The sequence below is a fragment of the Cherax quadricarinatus genome, chromosome 53, assembly GCF_038502225.1.
Source record: "Cherax quadricarinatus isolate ZL_2023a chromosome 53, ASM3850222v1, whole genome shotgun sequence".
NCBI classification, from domain to species: Eukaryota; Metazoa; Arthropoda; class Malacostraca; order Decapoda; family Parastacidae; genus Cherax; species Cherax quadricarinatus.
The window spans coordinates 27,541,264-27,554,273 of NC_091344.1; the positions used below are offsets into that span (position 1 = coordinate 27,541,264).

The following is a 13,010-nucleotide window of genomic DNA, read 5'->3' on the forward strand; positions in this document are numbered from 1 at the left end:
AAAAAGATACACATAGAAATAAATGGATAATTTAGTATACGACAAATACTGGAGAATACAATGCTGAAAGAACACAAGATAATAAAAATAATGAATTACTTCACATGCAGTGAATGGCTGATACACTACACAATAATACTTACTACAGACAGAGAGTAGCATAAAAAAACACAGATAAAATAATATAAAAGTGAAACACGAAAGATGAACGATAACACTGAAAAAATAATGTAAAAATAATGAGGCAAAGAAACACTGAGTCTACACTGAAAACACAGGACTAAGAGTACACAAGACTTAGAGCACACAAGGCTTAGAGTACACAATACTTAGAGTACACAAGGCTTAGAGTACACAAGACTTAGAGTACACAAGACTTAGAGTACACAAGACTTAGAGCACACAAGGCTTAGAGTACACAAGACTTAGAGTGCACAAGACTTAGAGCACACAAGGCTTAGAGCACACAAGGCTTAGAGTACACAAGACTTAGAGTGCACAAGGCTTAGAGTACACAAGGCTTAGAATACACAAGACTTAGAGTACACAATACTTAGAGCACACAATACTTAGAGTGCACAAGGCTTAGAGTACACAAGGCTTAGAGTACACAAGGCTTAGAGTACACAAGGCTTAGAGTACACAAGACTTAGAGCACACAAGGCTTAGAGTACACAAGACTTAGAGTACACAAGACTTAGAGTACACAAGACTTAGAGTACACAAGACTTAGAGCACACAAGGCTTAGAGTACACAAGGCTTAGAGTACACAAGGCTTAGAGTACACAAGGCTTAGAGTACACAAGGCTTAGAGTACACAAGGCTTAGAGTACACAAGGCTTAGAGTACACAAGACTTAGAGCACACAAGGCTTAGAGTACACAAGACTTAGAGTACACAAGACTTAGAGTACACAAGACTTAGAGTACACAAGACTTAGAGCACACAAGACTTAGAGCACACAAGGCTTAGAGTACACAAGGCTTAGAGTTCACAAGGCTTAGAGTGCACAAGGCTTAGAGTACACAAGACTTAGAGCACACAAGGCTTAGAGTACACAAGGCTTAGAGTGCACAAGACTTAGAGTGCACAAGGCTTAGAGTACACAAGGCTTAGAGTACACAAGGCTTAGAGTACACAAGGCTTAGAGTACACAAGGCTTAGAGTACACAAGGCTTAGAGTACACAAGACTTAGAGTACACAAGACTTAGAGTACACAAGACTTAGAGTACACAAGACTTAGAGCACACAAGGCTTAGAGTACACAAGATTTAGAGCACACAAGGCTTAGAGTACACAAGGCTTAGAGTACACAAGGCTTAGAGTACACAAGACTTGGAGTACACAAGAAATTCACTGTAAATGTCTCACACACGCAAATGTCTTTAAATGCAAGGAAAATGTCTCTAAACAGAAAATTATCACTGAAGTCTGGAGTGGTCGACGGAGTGATTAGTGATGAGGGGAAGATAGGCGGGTGGTGATTCCTCCTACACTCACACTGTTGTCGTGAAGAAATGCACTTTCTAGGTGAACTCACATAACTGGATTTATTGTTGGTGCCAGCTACAATCTCTTGACCAATTATGTGAGCCAAAACAGTACTAGGACCCGGTACAAGGGTGGAAAAAGCCACAGGTAGATGAGTGAAGAGTGGGTGGCGGGTGGGTGGCGCTCACTGGCGCACAGTCTCACGACTCACGAAGGTGGCTTAATTAACTAAGCCACAATATGACACAGGGATGGTGAAGACCACTCTTAGCAGCATCCAAGCACAAGCGATACATGAGACAATATTTCAGAGAACTTGCGTGGTTTACTTCTCTCTCTCAGCTAGGGTTGGGAAGCTGGGTTGGCTGACTGGCTTAACCCAAGAGAATGGCTGACTGGAAGACGTGTAACGATGCACACAGCATGACAGGATGACAGGAGACAGGCTGGATGATAGGCTGAAGCAGGCTGACTAGCGCTCACTTCCACAGTCTGGCTTACTGACTGGCTTAATTGCAAAATCCGGGGCAACCCCTCGGAGATTGAAGCAATTAGCACACGAACTAAGCCAGGAAGCTTGAAAAGAGGCTGCAACAGGCTTGCAGGCTGGAGTGACACAGGGTGGAGGTGAGTGAGGGTAAGCGGCTAGCTGGAGGTGGCAGGTTCACCTCTGACCTGCCGGCACCCCACAAACAATCTTCTAACGTCTGAAATACCCGTAAATCCACGCCCACACCGCTGTCGCCAACTTGTCATGTGGGTTCGATAGCGTGGATGGGGTAAAAATACTCACGTAGGCTGGTTAGTACGTATAATTATAACGGAACGTATGGGAAACACCATCAGCCGACCTGCCTCTCTCTGCTCCCTATCTCAGACTGACCCACCAGTGCCTAGCAGGTGAACGGCATTCAAAAACATGCTATGGTCAGCAGCAACATGAATAACAGTCAGTAATTCACACAGACTGTTGGTAGTGAGTCATCTACTGGTAACTGGCTACTGGTAACTGGTACTACTGAGAATTGACGAGGTGGCCAGTCTCTCCTGATGTAGTGGGAACCTCTTGCACGGCTGTCCCATTCACATAGAAAGCAGAAGTAGTTGGTGTATCTGCCCTGTTTGGCTAAGAAAATCACCTACCTTTCACCTTAAAATATAAACTTGCACAGCACAGCCATCTTCTATGACTGCTGGAACAATACTGAAGGTCAGTGAGACTGAGTGTGGTAAGAAACACACAGCCACAAGCCTCTTGGAACTAGTTGTGACTCATAGGTGTATATTGAAAATTAGAGCTAACAAATAATTTTAACCATGATATTCAGTATCAGTGACATTAAATTAGATGGAAATTACTGCTTTGGTCTTGGAAGCATTTTGATTCTTGACCAGTGTAATGAGAACCTTTAAAACTAGGGACGCCAAGCCCATGATGGTTCTCTTGAAATTGCTTGTTCTCTCTAGGCTGGAATACTACTGTACACTAACTGCTCCCTTCATGACAGGCGAAATTGCTGACATGGAGAGTGTACAGAGAACTTTCACGCCACACATAAGTACGATAAAGCACCTAAATTACTGGAAACGGTTGAAGTCCCTTGACTAGTATTCTCTGGAAAGCAGGCGAGAAAGATACATGATAATATACACTTGGAAAATCGAAGAGGGATATAGTACCAAACTTTCACACGAAAATCACTCCCTACAAAAGCAAAAAGACTCGGCTGGAGATGCAATATCACCCCAATGAAAAGTAGGGGTGCCATGTGTACACTAAGAGACATCACAATAAGTGTCAGGGGCCCAAGACTCTTCAAATGCTTCCCTGCATACATAAGAGGGATTACCAAAAAACCCTGGCTGTCTTCAAAAAGACGCTGGACAGGCACCTAATGTCAGTACCTTACAAGCCTGGCTGTGGTTCTTACGTCAGTTTGCGTGCAGCCAGCAGTAACAGCCTGGTTGATCAGACCCTGATCCACTACGAACTTTCATCTCAGACCGAGCCGCGGGGTTGTTGATCCCCGAAACCCTCTCTAGGCATACCCAACCTGGTATACTCAGCAGATTATTCCAAAATAATGCTCGTTCTCTCTTGAGCCCATTCCAGTTATGAAATTAATTACATTATAACAAGATTTTTAAATATAATTTTTATACTAAATCAACCTTATTCAACTAAAACTACGTGTTAATATTGGTAGAATTACCGATAATAAACATGTTAAGTAAAGAGACACAAATGTAACTTACGTTATTTTATTACGGCAAAGTTTCGCTCTCCAGGAGCTTTATCAAGCCGGTACAAACAATACATGGATACAGATAAGATATATATAGACTCAGAGTAAGTGTAATACTAGTTTATCTGGAGTTTACCTGGAGAGAGTTCCGGGGTCAACGCCCCCGCGACCCGGTCTGTGACCAGGCCTCCTGGTGGATCAGAGCCTGATCAACCAGGCTGTTACTGCTGGCTGCACGCAATCCAACGTACGAGCCACAGCTCGGCTGGTCAGGTACCGGCTTCAGGTGCTTGTCCAGTGTCAGCTTGAAGACTGCCAGAAGTCTATTGGTAATCCCCCTTATGTATGCTGGGAGGCACTTGAACAGTCTCGGGCCCCTGACACTTATTATATGGTCTCTTAATGTGCTAGTGACACCCCTGCTTTTCATTGGGAGATGTTGCATCATCTGCCAAGTCTTTTGCTTTCGTTGTGAGTGATTTTCGTGTGCAAGTTCGATACTAGTCCCTCTAGGATTTTCCAGGTGTATATAATCATGTATCTCTCCCTCCTGCGTTCCAGGGAATGCAGGTTCAGGAACTTTTAGTGCTCCCAGTAATTGAGGTGTTTTATCTCTGTTATGTGCGCTGTGAAGGTTCTCTGTACATTTTCTAGGACAGCAATTTCGCCTGCCTTTAAAGGTGCTGTTAGTGTGCAGCAATATTCCAGCCTAGATAGAACAAGTGACCTGAAGAGTGTCATCATGGGCTTTGAATCCCTAGTTTTGAAGGTTCTCATTATCCATCCTGTCATTTTTCTAGCAGCTGCAATTGATATATTGTTATGGTCCTTGAAGGTGAGATCCTCCGACATGATCACTCCCAGGTCTTTGATGTTTGTTTTTCGCTCTATTTTGTGGCCGGAATTTGTTTTGTACTCTGACGAAGTTTTGATTTCCTCGTGTCTACCATATCAGAGTAATTGAAATTTTTCATCGTTGAACTTCATATTGTTTTCTACAGCCCATTGAAAGATTTGGTTGATGTCCGCCTGGAGCGTTGCAGTGTCTGCAGTGGAAGACACTGTAATGCAGATTCGGGTGTCATCTGCAAAGGAAGACACGGTGCTGTGGTTGACATCCTTGTATATGTCAGTTATGAGGATGAGAAACAAGATGGGAGCGAGTACTGTGCCTTGTGGAACAGAGCTTTTCACCGTAGCCGCCTCGGACTTTACTCTGTTGACTACTACTCTTTGTGTTCTGTTTGTGAGGAAATTATAGATCCATCTACCAACTTTTCCTGTTATTCCTTTAGCACGCATTTTGTGCGCTATTACGCCATGGTCACACTTGTCGAAGGCTTTTGCAAAGTCTGTATATATTACATCTGCATTCTTTTTGTCTTCTAGTGCATCTAGGACCTTGTCGTAGTGATCCAATAGTTGAGACAGACAGGAGCTACCTGCTCTAAACCCATGTTGCCCTGGGTTGTGTAATTGATGGGTTTCTAGATGGGTGGCAATCTTGCTTCTTAGGACCCTTTCAAAGATTTTGATATGGGATGTTAGTGTTATCGGTCTGTAGTTCTTTGCTATTGCTTTACTGCCCCCTTTGTGGAGTGGGGCTATGTCTGTTGTTTTTAGTAGCTGTGGGACGACCCCCCCGTGTCCTTGCTCCCTCTCCATAGGATGGTAAAAGCTCGTGATAGGGGCTTCTTGCAGTTCTTGATGAACACGGAGTTCCATGAGTCTGGCCCTGGGGCAGAGTGCATGGGCATGTCATTTATCGCCTGTTCGAAGTCATTTGGCGTCAGGATAACATCGGATAGGCTTGTGTTAACCAAATTCTGTGGCTCTCTCATAAAAATTAATTTTGATCTTCGACTCTCAGTCTGGTTAGCGGCTCGCTAAAAACTGAGTCATATTGGGACTTGAGTAGCTCACTCATTTCCTTGCTGTCATCTGTGTAGGACCCATCTTCTTTAAGTAGGGGCCCAATACTGGACGTTGTTCTCTACTTTGATTTGGCATAGGGGAAGAAGTACTTTGGGTTTCTTTCGATTTCATTTATGGCTTTTAGTTCTTCCCGCGATTCCTGACTCCTATAAGATTCCTTTAGCTTAAGTTCGATGTTTGCTATTTCTCTGACCAGTGACTTCCTACGCATTTCAGATATATTGGCCTCTTTTAGCCGCTCTGTTATTCTTTTTCGCCGCCTGTAAAGGGAGTGCCTGTCTCTTTCTATTTTACATCTACTCCTCCTTTTTCTTAAAGGAATAAGCCTTGAGCATACATCGAGTGCCACCGAGTTAATCTGTTCTAGGCATAAGTTGGGGTCTGTGTTGCTTAGTCTATCTTCCCAGCTTATATCGGTTAGGACTTGGTTTATTTGGTCCCACTTTATGTTCTTATTATTGAAGATGAATTTGGTGAAGGCTCCCTCATGACTAATCTCATTATGTGGATCTGGAGCTCCGCGCATACATGTCTGAACCTCGATTATGTTGTGATCTGAGTATATTGTTTTTGATATGGTGACATTTCTTATCAGATCATCATTGTTAGTGAAGATGAAGTCTAGTGTATTCTCCAGTCTAGTAGGCTCTATTATTTGCTGGTTTAAGTTGAATTTTGTGCAGAGATTTAAAAGCTCGTGTGTGTGTGAATTCTCGTAAGAGCTGCCTCCTGGAGTTATCACTGCAACAACATTATTTGCTATATTCCTCCATTTTAGGTGCCTTAAGTTGAAATCCCCCAGGAGCAAGATGTTGGGGGCAAGAGCTGGCAGATTTTCCAGACAGTGGTCATTTTTTAACAGCTATTCCTGGAATTACTGAAACGTTGCATCCGGAGGCTTGTAGACTACCACAATGACTAGGTTTTGGTTCTCGATCTTTGCTGCTAAAACTTCCACTACATCATTTGAGGCATTAAGCAGTTCTGTGCAAACAAGTGACTGTGATATACAGGCTAACCCCCCCCACCTCCTTTTGCCTGTTCACTCTGTCGCATCTGGGATCCATATTTCGTTGTCTAAGCGATCCTTCATGTGGGTCTCTGTGAATGCCGCGAACATTGCATTTGCCTCTGCAAGCAGTCCACGGATGAAAGGTATTTTGTTGTTCGTTGCTGGTTTTAGGCCCTGTATATTTGCAAAAAAGAATGTCATCGGACTGGTGGTATTGGTGGTACTATAAGTTGTAGAGGTAGTAGTAATAAAATAACCTTTTTATGTTATGTAGGAATAAAATAACCTTTTTATGTTACTTGGGTAGCATAAAAATAGGCTAGACAAATATTTCTGTTGGTGATTGATATGAGAAGGTCTGTTTCAGTGTTCCTCCTCTGTTTTGTGATGGCAGGGTTTACTGTTTTGAAGAGGATTTTTTGCTAATACTCCAGAGATGATGAAACTGCCTTTATTTTGCTTGATTGTGTTAGAAACAGCGATTAATGATTCAGGGCATTTACGTCTGCAGAAATTAGGCTCTCTGATCACTAGTCGGGCGTTGTTGAATTTCATGAGGTGATTGGTGGATTCCGGTGTTGTACGCAGGCGTTGTTCAAGTTATCATTCCTACATGCGTTATTGTGTTCATTGAGGCGTATTTTGAGGTTCCTAGCTGCTTCACCTATATAGATCCTGTCACAGCCTCCACAAGGTATAGTGTAAATTCCTGCATTGACTGGTTAATAGTGTTTCCATTTTGTCCTGGTTAGATCCTTTATTGAAGTGCTGGATGCAATGGTGACCCTAGTGTTAGCTTGTGCTAGTACATTAGAAATGTTCAGTGCAACCTGTTTGTTGGGAAGAATTATATCTTTGTTAGGAGTGGTGTTGGTGCGTGGAGAATTAATGACCTGAAGAGCTCTTTTCTTGCAGTCTTTGATGAAAAAGGAAGGAAAATGTAAATCTTTGAAGGTTTGGTGAATGTATGTACATTCCTAGTCAAGAAACTCATGACTACAAATTCGGTATTATGCTCTTAGGAAAACTCCGATGATGATGCCTTTTTGGTCCTAGTATCTTGACTGGAATAGAAGTTGGTGAGATCAGTTTTGTTGGTAGGTTTACGGTAAACTTCAAATCTTAGATTATCAACTTTGTGAATGAGGACGTCTAGAAAAGGTAGCTTGTCATTGGACTCTTCTTCTAGAGCAAACTGGATCGCCGGTTCAACTGCGTTCAGCCTTGCATGAAGATTCCGTACATCAAAACGTTTGGAAGTTATTACGAGGACGTCGTCCACTTAACGTAACCAAGTGACGCTGGTGGGGATGATGTTGGTGAAGTGTTCAGCTTCCAGGTGCTCCATATACAAGTCGGCTAAGAGGGCGATGATAAGGGACCCCATTCCCATACCATTGGATTGTTTGTGGAGCCTGTTATTGAAAGAAAAGCAATTGAAATTAACTCAGAATTCAATCAAGTCAAAATCTTTGGGAGGTAGAGGAAGATTATGGTTCTGATTGACTTTACGTCGTAGGTACTTTAGTGAAGAGAGAAGTCACGTCCAAACTACTTAGGTTCTTGTTACGGATGGAGAGGTTTCTGATACAGTTGAGGTCTCCTGAATACTTAAGATGAGCGGGATTGATGATCCCTAAATGGCAGGAAAGATGTTTGGCAAGAACATCTCTACAATTCTCTCTTCTCCAGGTGCATGCACACTTATTATGACCCACTTTTCATTTCCGACCCTTATTTTTATCCACATATTGAATTTATTCAACATATATTCCCTCTTCTCTCTCCATAACTGATTCTTCTACATTATTGCAACCCCTTCCTTAGCTCTAACTCTCTCAGATACTCCTGACATAATCCCATTTATTTCTCCCCACTAAAACTCCCCTACCCCTTTCAGCTTTGTTTTGCTTAGTGCTAGGACATCCAACTTTTTTCGATTCATAAGATTAGCAATCATTTCATTCATATCAATATGCACTTCATCCACGCACATTCAAACATCCCAGTTTTATGAAGATCTTGTTTTCCTTGTTTTTAGCAGTTTATTCAGGAGAAGGGGTCACTAGTCCATTGTTCCAGGCACCTGGTCACCTCCTACAACACGCATAGCTCACGGTGGAAGAACTCTGCTCCACTTCCCCATGGGGATAAGCAGAAATGTTATTATTATTATTATTATTATTATTATTATTATTATTATTATTATTTTTATTATTCCTGCAGAAAACTATCGTGTTCCGTCCGGCACAACAGTAGAACTGGTCATATACAAAATTCATCGTGACCCAACACAGTTCCCTGATCCAGAGGTGTTTGACCCTGACCGCTTCCTGCCTGAGAACATCAACAAGCGTCATCCATACTCCTATGTCCCTTTCAGTGCTGGACCCAGGAACTGCATTGGTAAGGTCTATGGCTCAAAGCATTGAACTTCTTTTCCAAACCAAAGGGCCATGAGTTCGAACTCAAGGTAGACCGAGGCATATGGGCTAATCTACTTTCAGTTGATTCACCTCTTAACATTAAACTAATTAAGTTCAAGGTTGTCAGTCACTTGCTGGGGGTTGGTAATTTAACGTTGCATAGTGCACTCCAAACTCAACTGTTTATAGATCAGTATTACTAGTATTCTGCTTTTTAATTATGTATTAAAGTTGTAGAATTACCGACAATATGTTAGGTAGAACGACACAAGTTCAATTAATGCAACATTAGTTGCAGTTCTGTTATTTTGTTATTAACCAAGATATATATATATATACATACATATAAATAAATAGGATAAAAATCATTACATATCTTAAATACACACACACAGACACAGAGTCTTGACCCCTGAAACCACAACTAGGTGAGTACACACAGCTGATCCTTGGAATTTGACCGCGTCCCCTCACCCCCCCCACACACCTTTCCCTCCCCCACAGACCTTTCCCCTCCCCCGCTCTTGCCTTCACTCCCTCCTCCCTCCTATCTTTCCCTCCCTCGCGTTTCTTTCTCTCATAGCCTTTTTCCCTCCCCTTCCCCCTACTCTTTCTTTCTCTCTCTCTCTCTCTCTCTTTCTCTCTCTCTCTCTCTCTCTCTCTCTCTCTCTCTCTCTCACTCCCATAACCCTATCTCTCACCCTCCTCTCTCTCTATAGGCTTCTCTCTCCATCTCTCCATTTCTCTCTCTCATAGCCTTTTCCCTCGCCCTCCTTTCTCCCTCTCTCTCTCTCTCTCTCTCCCTCTCCCTCTCCCTCTCCCTCTCTTTCTCCCTCTCTCTACCCTTTCTCTCCCCCGTCACATTTCTCTCTCTCCCCCTTGGTCTTATCCCTCACCCCCATACTCTCTCCTCTCTCTCCCTCTTTCTACCCTTTCTCTCTCCTCTCTCCCTCTTTCTACCCTTTCTCTCTCCCCCTCGCACCCTCTCCCTCCTCTAGCCTTCTGTCTGTGGTAAAAAAAAAAAAAAAAAAAAATGGGTGGCCCTAGAGGACGGAAAACCAAAGATCTGGTAGACGAACCAGGGAGGAAAGACTGGGAGTTAGAGCTCCGAAAAAGGGAGGAAGAGTGGGGAAGGAAGATAGTAGAGCTTGGTAAGAAAATGGAGGAGCGGATAGCTGAAGAGTGCAGGAAGTGGGAAGTACAGGTCTTAGCAGCAGAAGCTAGGATACAGTGCTTAGAAGAGAAACTGCAAAGCCTGAAATAGATTAGAGAGACAAATGACAATTCAGATGTGACATCAGGAAATTCAATGTCAGGCGCAGACAAGGGGACGGTAAGCAACAACGGAGACATGCCATACACGAAGGCCCTATCAGACCTACATGGGGCCAGGGAAAAGACGAGGAGCACACTAAGATCAAATGACAGGTTCGAAGACAATGAAGATATGCTATATGCAGAGATTCTAACAGCCAACTGCAGTAGCAAGGGACAGCTGGTCAGGAAAGACAGTTCACTGAGAATAGAAGTTTCAGATATGACAGGGACTGAAGGCAAGAACATGTCAATGGAAGGAAATAAAATGCCTCAGAGGAAGCAGATGGAGACTCAGTGGGAGGAGGAAAGGGCGAGGTCAGTTTTTGTGTACGGGCTCCAAGAAGCCAAGGGGGACAACTTTGAAGAAATAAAACAGGAGGAGAAAAAAATGATTGAAGGCATCATGAAAACAATAGGTGAGGGCGATATGACCCAGGTGACAAACTTTCAGAGAATTGGGTTGTTTGCGAGTGGAAGGATATAGCCTGTCAGAGTAACTTTCAAGGAAGAATCAGTTCGAACCAGGATTCTGCAAGAGAAAGCAAGACTGAGGGACAAAGAGGGGTACCAGAGAGTATACCTCGACCGCGACAGAACACAAGAAGAAAGGACTACGCTGAAAGAGAGAGTACAGAGACGCAAGGAGGAACGAGAGGCAATGACGAAAATGAGCAAGACCCAGACACAGGAGGAAGGGCAAACACACCCCACAGAATCTCCCACCAAAAGACTCCAACTGCGACATTCCCAACGCAACTGAGCAACCTATACTACAACCCACTCACTGTTCCCTCTGCCACCAACCCCCATATCACAAACCTCACCCCAACAGCTGTCCCTTATGGGCATTCTGACCCCACCCCCATCATCACAAACCCCACCTACACCACAGCCCCATACAGGCCCCCACCAAGGCTCTCGCTCCCCCAACCCCAATATTCTTGCATGACCACAATGATAGAAAAGAAACTGAAAGTTTGGTACACAAATGCGGATGGAATAACGAATAAACATGAGGAGTGGAACGAAAGAATCAGTGAAAAATCCCCAGACATCATAGCAGTCACAGAAACAAAACTCGCTGAGACAATAACAGACACAATCTTCCCAACAGGATATCAGATCCTGAGGAAAGATAGAAGGAGTAGAGGGGAAGGAGGGGTTGCACTGCTCATAAAACACCGATGGGGATTTGAGGAAATGGAAGGCATGGACATGATTGGAGAAAGAGACTACATTGTAGGTACAATTCAGTCTGGAGAACATAAAGTAGTCATTGGAGTGATGTATAACCCACCACAGAACTGCAGGAGGCCAAGAGAGGAGTACGAAGAAAACACCAGGGTGATGGTGGACACACTGGCTGAGGTGGCAAGAAGAGCTCACTCGAGCAGAGCAAAGTTACTGGTAATGGGCGATTTCAACCACAGGGAGATCGACTGGGAAAACCTGGAGCCACATGGGGGTCCCGAAACATGGAGAGCCAAGATGATGGATGTGGTACTTGAAAACCTCATGCATCAACATGTCAGGGACACAACCAGAGAGAGAGGGGAGGATGAGCCAGCAAGACTGGATCTTGTGTTCACCCTGAGCAGTTCAGACATTGAGGACATCACTTACGAGAGGCCCCTTGGAGCTAGCGATCACGTGGTTCTGAGTTTTGATTATATAGTAGAGTTACAAGTGGAGAAGGTAACAGGAACTGATGGGGACAGGCCAAACTATAAAAGGGGGGACTACACAGGTATGAGAAACTTCCTGCAGGAGGTTCAGTGGGACAGAGAAATGGTAGGAAAATCAGTAAACGAGATGATGGAATATGTGGCAACAAAGTGCAAGGAGGCAGAGGAAAGTTTTGTTCCCAAGGGAAACAAAAATAATAGGAAGACCAAAACGAGTCCTTGGTTTACCCTAAGGTGTAGGGAGGCAAAAACTAAGTGCAACAGGGAATGGAAAAGGTACAGGAGGCATAGGACCCAGGAAAACAAGGAGATTAGTAGAAGAGCCAGAAACGAGTATGCACAGATAAGGAGGGAGGCCCAGCGACAGTATGAAAACGACATAGCATCGAAAGTCAAATCTGACCCGAAACTGCTGTATAGCCACATTAGGAGGAAGACAACAGTCAAGGACCAGGTGATAAGGCTGAGGAAAGAAGGTGGAGAACTCACAAGAAACGATCAAGAGGTATGTGAGGAGCTCAACACGAGATTTAAGGAAGTATTTACAATAGAGACAGGAAGGACTCTGGGGGGACAGACCAGATGGGGACACCAGCAAGGAATACACCAACAAGTGTTGGACGACATACATACATATGAGGAGGAAGTGAAGAAACTGCTAAGGGACATCGATACCTCAAAGGCAATGGGACCGGACAACATCTCCCCGTGGGTCCTTAGAGAGGGAGCAGATATGTTGTGCATGCCACTTACCACAATCTTCAACACGTCCCTGGAAACTGGGCAACTACCTGAGGTATGGAAGATGGCAAATGTAGTTCCCATTTTTAAAAAAGGAGACAGAAAAGAGGCACTAAACTATAGACCTGTGTCATTGACATGTATAGTATGCAAAA

The 13,010-nt window shown here is 43.7% G+C and overlaps 1 protein-coding gene across 1 annotated transcript in view; it reads left to right on the forward strand.

Annotated features, from left to right (window-relative positions):
* Window positions 1-13,010, forward strand: part of LOC128705522 (cytochrome P450 4C1-like) — a gene marked incomplete at its 5' end in the record, with an annotated part of 195,074 nt that overhangs the window by 113,844 nt on the left and 68,220 nt on the right. Inside the window, 1 exon segment of the mRNA XM_070096505.1 lies at window positions 8,913-9,092. Coding sequence (XP_069952606.1) covers window positions 8,913-9,092 — 180 coding nt within the window.